This window comes from Montipora foliosa, chromosome 8 (assembly GCF_036669935.1).
Source record: "Montipora foliosa isolate CH-2021 chromosome 8, ASM3666993v2, whole genome shotgun sequence".
NCBI lineage: Eukaryota > Metazoa > Cnidaria > Anthozoa > Scleractinia > Acroporidae > Montipora > Montipora foliosa.
In genome coordinates, this window is record NC_090876.1 from 43,534,396 (window position 1) to 43,540,590 (window position 6,195).

The following is a 6,195-nucleotide window of genomic DNA, read 5'->3' on the forward strand; positions in this document are numbered from 1 at the left end:
AAGATCCTTTGCTGGCGATCATGCAGTCCGTAAGGAGTTTAAGCATTAACCGCCAATTGGGATTCTGTTTGAAGATAAAAGCCCAGACAACATTTTTAACATTTTCTTCAATATCGGTTAGATGTTGTTGAACAGCGATTTTGGGACCGTTTGTGTCCCTCCCTCTTCAACCGTTTTGAAACATGTTGAAACGAAGTTAAATCGATGTTGAATGAGTTGAAAAGAGAGTTGACACCGTTTGCCCACCCCGGCAGTCAATATCGTTCAACAAAATGGAAAGGATGCTGAAGCCATTTAGCGGGCCTTCACTGTTTATTTCTCTCGCATCTTACTTACTTCGTTGAATGGAGTTGCTCGCAATCCAACGTTCTCCATGATTTGTTGGTTTTCATTTTTGAAGTTAGCGCAGCAGATTTTTCCTTTAAAAACAAAATCCTTGGTCGTCCTTTCCAAAATCTCAAAAAATCCAAAGCTTAGGTACGTTTGAAACTCTTGCCATTTCTCTGAGTACAGGCCTTTTTTGCACTGTTTTTGGTATGGAAAAGTTCTTCAGTTAAACATTCAATTAATGCATACCAATCAGGCAACTTGTACTTATATCCTTTACTTCTATAACGTTTGCTTAAATATAACTATACCTTTGGCTTCATTACATGCATGCTTCTAAAATATATACTATTTCTAAATTTGGTTGTTTTCGAAACTTTTCCGCGCCTTGGTCCCTACAGAGGCCAAAAATGCAATAGCTGACCTCAAACGTAAGAACGAGTGACTCCAGATATAAGAATAGGCCTGCAAAGCGTGCACGTAGCTACTGCATTAATACGTGTAATGGCATTGCAGGAACTCCCTGTTAGTCAACTTTACAATACAAACACTTGAACTGTGAAAAGGAGCCTGCAGTGCAGGCGTTATTTTGGAGAGGAACGCTAGACGAATCAGGCTTTCGATGCCGCCACCTTGGATTGTAATTAGATGCTTGACCGGTAAAGGGTTGGTGCATTGGCAGGTGGGGGGAAGGGCACTTACGTACTCCCTCGGCAAATAGTTCCTCGCCCTAATCCTCCCCAGTTACCAAATGTAAGATAGTGGCCTAATACGAAAATGTGCACTCGCGCGCCCAAAATATACCTGCACTGCAGGCTATGTGAAAAGTCATGGCGTTTTAAATTGTTTTTGTACTGAATCAAATCACAGGCGAGAACTACGACAAAAAACCCTCAAAATTTACAAAATGGTTACTTTGGGTCGTGGTTAGCGATTGAAGAAAATCTAAAAACGGTGTCGAGTGTTGCCATTGTTTCTTCTGGTTGTAATTTCTTTTTCCAAGTGGATAAAACTAAAACAGGTTCACGGCTAAATTTGCTTTGTATAATATATGGCATACACTTTTGGCCGTTTTTTCATTATATTTGTAGAATGCATTTGTGGCAAAATTTACCATTGTCTAACAACGTCTTACGCTCGGCATCAATAGTCCATTTTCTTAATATCAATATTGAGCTTGATAGCGAGGCAGAGAGGAGAAAAAACAATAGAAACACGTTGAATTTATCGTCGTATCATCCACTTTCCCTTTGTCTTTGTCTTTGTCCTTTCACCTTTTCTTTCGAGCTGAATTTTAATATATCGAAAGTGGCCTGTTCACGGTACAGCGAATGCACATCTCGCAACTCGTCAAGTTTATTCAACAACAACGTTTTCACCCATGGGATTTTAATCCGTCTGAAGTTTGAGCTAAATATCGCTGAGTGCTAATTATAATTACCGTCTGTATTCTTTAATATTTAAAAAAAGGGCTCACGGAAGATTTCTCACCGATTTCGTACCTACGCGTGTGTTCTAATATTTTCCTCTCGAGATAAGCAAACAAGGGTCATTTGGATCTAGTTTCAGCTGGGATTAAAAGGCGCCTTTGTATTTACTGGACAAGCCGAGTAGTTTGCAGTGACAGCAAGTTCATAGATAAACGCGAAAACTGTTTCTTTGAACGAACTAAAACATGAAACATGAAATTCTACTCTATCATTTTTTGAAATCTTTGGGTTACGAAGTTTAGACCGCATAGCAGTGATATTTGCTGTAACGTCTTCCACAGTTTCCAGAGCACTCCACTGAAAAATAATCGGATTTTAAGCACTACCCCCTTGACTTTTTTACTGGGGCTTTCTAAAAGTAAAGCGCGCTCTTTGATTGGTAAATTACTGTATACCCATTTACTATTTGCCCATAGGTGAATGGTTATGACCAAAACACTGACGCGTGCGCCGGGAAAAAATGAATCTCAAACTGCAATAATGACCGACCAGTGCGCTACCGAAAATGCTGAATTTATTCGCAGCTTTATGAAAACAAAGACATGCAAATGTCATGTTTTAACCTGTTAGCGGGTATTTTGTATGAGCCAATTGAAAAACGATTTGCAAGCCTAAGTGAAAGCCAGCTCCGTCGGCGAGTTAGTGAGCGAGAGGCATTCAAAGAAGATAAAGGATGTCATAAATTGTCATAAAATGTTTTGAATATGTTAAAAAACAAATAGTAAACGGCTCAACATGTTTTATTGAGTTATAGTTTCACTCGGCCGCCTCCTCATGCGACTCTCGACTCTCACGGTTCTTTCGTGCTTAGCAACCTCCTGCTTGCAACTGTAACTCGATAGAACACACTGAACCGTTTACTATTTGTTAATTGTCCTCAAAATTAGTACATAATCTGATATTTTTCTATTTGTGTCATCCGTTTCGTGCGTTCGAAGTGGAAAATGAAATAGGTTTTCTCTTTACTTCATGCAAGGAAAGGCTTTTCCAGATGGAGCTTTCTCATTGCATCCATAATGACGTTGTTAATTTGATAAGATGTGTCCTTTTAATTACTAATTTTCCCTTTCGGGTACTACTCTTCAGCTGTCCTCCTGCACTTCCACGCTTATCGGCAATATCTGTTGTCTTCCGCCTGTTTGTGCTTCCACCAGAGGTATCCGAGAGTTCGTACAACAATTCAGCGCAGGACAAAAACCGACACAAACCTTTTTGCAGATTGCGGGACACCTAGAGGTGGCCAAAACTTGTGGTGCGGGAGATTTTGGTGAGCCCGGTGGTACAGGGGGTCCGCCTGTTGCCTGATCTCCAGGCCTCCCCGCCTGACCCATAGCTCCTGGTTCCCCATCGGGCTCTTTGGGTCCTTGAATGCCTGAAGATGACAAAAAAGGATGAAATGAAGTAAAATCAAAGACCGTAACTGTTTCGAAGAGGATATCGGAGCATCGGAGCGGGTAAAGAATAGGGAGTATGGCGCAAGTGGATGTGGATGTGGATCCGCCATACACTGAGAAAACCAACGGCTAGTATCACGGCGTAAGCTTTGAACTGGGATCTCCAAGGGTAACTGAATGACGAAATTATCCAAGAACAACCAGAGACGAGTTACTAAAACAACTGAACAACTGAAGCAAAGAACCAAGAACCATATCCAAGTCCGGCATGGAAGGGCGTCTTCGATGGCCAATAGTCCATTTTCGAAATATCAATATTCATCTTGATAATGAGGCAGAGAGGACAAGAACAATAGCGACAAGTTGCAAGGAATGTCCAAGATATTAGCATCCACCTTCCTTTGTCTTTGTCCTCTAAACCTCTCTTTCAAGCTAAATTTTAAAATATCGAAAGTGACCTATTATTCTTCAGTGGATGCCAAGGACCTTGATAAGTAGCTTTGTTAATTCATGAAAAAAGCCATGTAAGTATTTTAGATCACTAAAGTTAAGAAAGTTACCTAAGTGGTAACGACAGGAAAGTCTGAAAGATTCAGGCTTGGACGACAGTTGAATCCATGACCTTTGTGATACCAAGAGTGAATTAGACGAGAGTGTTGACCAGTCACTTTGCGGTCTTGACACAGCACAGTCACCAATGTATTTATTTTTAGATATACATTGAGCAGTGCTCTAAAAATAGACGGGAGCTCACCCGTGCCATAACACACTCCTATCTAATTCACTCTTGGTGATATCGGTAGAGTCGGTCCACTTCCAGTTCAGTAGGATATCAATTCAACTGGGAGCTGGCCATTTTGTGAGTTCGTACCTCCCACCTCTGTTGACCCAGGTTTGTCGATCTCAGTCTGACTCCGGTTTTTCTCCTCAGCAAAATCGACTCCCAGCTTTTCCATCTGAAGCCGAGCACTTAGTCAGCAGTATAGCTCCTTCGGTTCGACCTCCTCTAGCTGCGCCCTCAGGAATTCATTCTCTGACTGCGTTAGCAAGTCATTTTGTTTGTTTATCATTTATAGGGTTCACGTTTTTTTATTATTATTATTGTTATTCTTATCGGGAACGTGTTGCCCACGGAGTCATAATCTGTTGTTTAATTTACCCGCTAATCCTGGTGTCCCAGCTGCGGAAACAGGGGTAGCAACAGTCTTTTGTGGAGGTGCCGCAGGTCCTGCTGGCGCTTGAGGTCTAATCACATCTGAAAGAATTTAGTTATCCCTCTTTCAAATTAAATCACATGAAAAATGAAAATCGCATTCACAGAGATACAAGAAATGAGTTACAAAATCAATTGTTGCGTTGGAATTACGGAGAACAGACAGGTTGGTTTCGGATCACTAATGACTAACATTTTGATTAATGACAGTAACTTTACGTTTTGAAGTTTTTCGACGCTGTTCTTCCGTCCAAAGAGGACAAACGTTTAAAAATTTACCAATTTGCTATATTACTTATGTTCCGGAATATCTCCGGGCAAACGAAGAAGGCGCTGTAACAAATTCGAGAGTGTCAATTAGCGTCACGGACACTCTGGTAAAAGTCGTGAGGAACGTTTTTTCTTTCAAGTAATGCATTCTTGGTATTCACGTTGTTATATCCTCACCAAAAGTGTAATTCCATCTTTTATTAAATAAAACGCTAACAACCCATAATTCCCTAACTTGCTTTGAAGAAGGGCTAACGCTCGAAACATCAGCTTTCAAATTTCTTTACTGTGGTCAATTTACCAAATCAACCCAGTTGATAAACCAAGTTGTTATTGACGCGCATTTGCCTGATTTGTTACAGTGGTACAGAATTTCTACCTGAACTCTCAGGCACCTTTGCAGGTGCCCCTGAGGGTGGTGATGCGGCGGCCGGAGGCCCAGGAGGTCCGGGAGGTCCGGGCGGTCCTGGAAGTCCAACATTTCCGGGGTCACCTTGGAGTCCTGGTGCTCCCGGTGCTCCGTTATCTCCAGGAGCTCCTTGAGGCCCTGACAAACCTAAGTTAATGAAAATGTAGATAATGACTCGGCCTCCCCTCACAACCACCTCTTTTATTGTCACGCAATGCAAGTCGCTCTCGAACTCAATCTCATACTACAAGCCAAATCTGGAGGTCCGTACTTCCACATCAGCAACTTTGGAAAAAGGAAAAGTGGGCCATGGGTGGATTATCGCTCATTGAATCTCAGGTACTTTACAAGCTCTAGGAAAAATAAAATACCTCCCTCCCCCTCCTACCCCACAAAAAAAAACATAAACAAAATATTTACCTGAGGGGTTATTAGTTCCTTCCTGAGATGCAAGGACAGGGGGTGTAGGAGTTGGAATTCCTGTTATTCAAATGTGCACAATTTTTAGTTCATGATCAAGGCAATGACATTTGAGAGGCGCATCTTATATATAGGCGCCCTCAGAAAGCTTTTACCCTGAAGACGAAAGAGAATGGTGCCTGCCCTAAAACGCCATTTATTATTTTGCCGTTTGTCTTCGTTTCCGAAACAAAAATAGACAATAAAATCCTGATGGTCAAGACTGTGTTTATCTAACAAAGAGATAGCAGTGAATCTTGCAGACAGACAGACAGACAGACGGATGCAAACGGGAGTTACCCAGTCAGTTAGCAAGTCTGCCGGTGCATTAGGTCACACAGGAGTCAAACAGGCAATTAGTCGGTTATCAGTCATCCAGACAATCAGTTACCTAGTCAGTCAGTCAATCAGTTACACGTTCCCTAGAACACCCACTTGTACCTGGCGGCCATGGTTTTCCTGGAGGAGGACCATACAAGATAGGAGGTGCGGTTCCCGGTGGCCCTGGAGGTCCAGGGGGGCCCGGAGCTCCCTGTTGACCTATTGGGCCAGAGGCTCCCTTGTTCCCAGCTGATCCTGCTAATCCTGAAACTCCATCTGCTCCACCTAAATTTGGTAGAGGAACTCCTACAT

General features: G+C 42.2%; 1 protein-coding gene across 1 annotated transcript in view; it reads right to left on the minus strand.

The window, feature by feature from the left end:
* Positions 1 to 707: 707 nt before the first annotated feature.
* The window catches only part of LOC137968973 (collagen alpha-1(I) chain-like), a 17,456-nt gene continuing 11,968 nt past the window's right edge, over positions 708 to 6,195 (minus strand). The window contains exons 9-13 of the mRNA XM_068815468.1: positions 6,004 to 6,189; positions 5,524 to 5,583; positions 5,074 to 5,250; positions 4,371 to 4,466; positions 708 to 3,189 (exon numbers count right to left, since the gene is read on the minus strand). Of these exons, the coding sequence (XP_068671569.1) occupies positions 2,900 to 3,189; positions 4,371 to 4,466; positions 5,074 to 5,250; positions 5,524 to 5,583; positions 6,004 to 6,189 (809 nt within the window). The 3' untranslated portion in view covers positions 708 to 2,899. The remainder of the gene's footprint in view (positions 3,190 to 4,370; positions 4,467 to 5,073; positions 5,251 to 5,523; positions 5,584 to 6,003; positions 6,190 to 6,195) is intronic.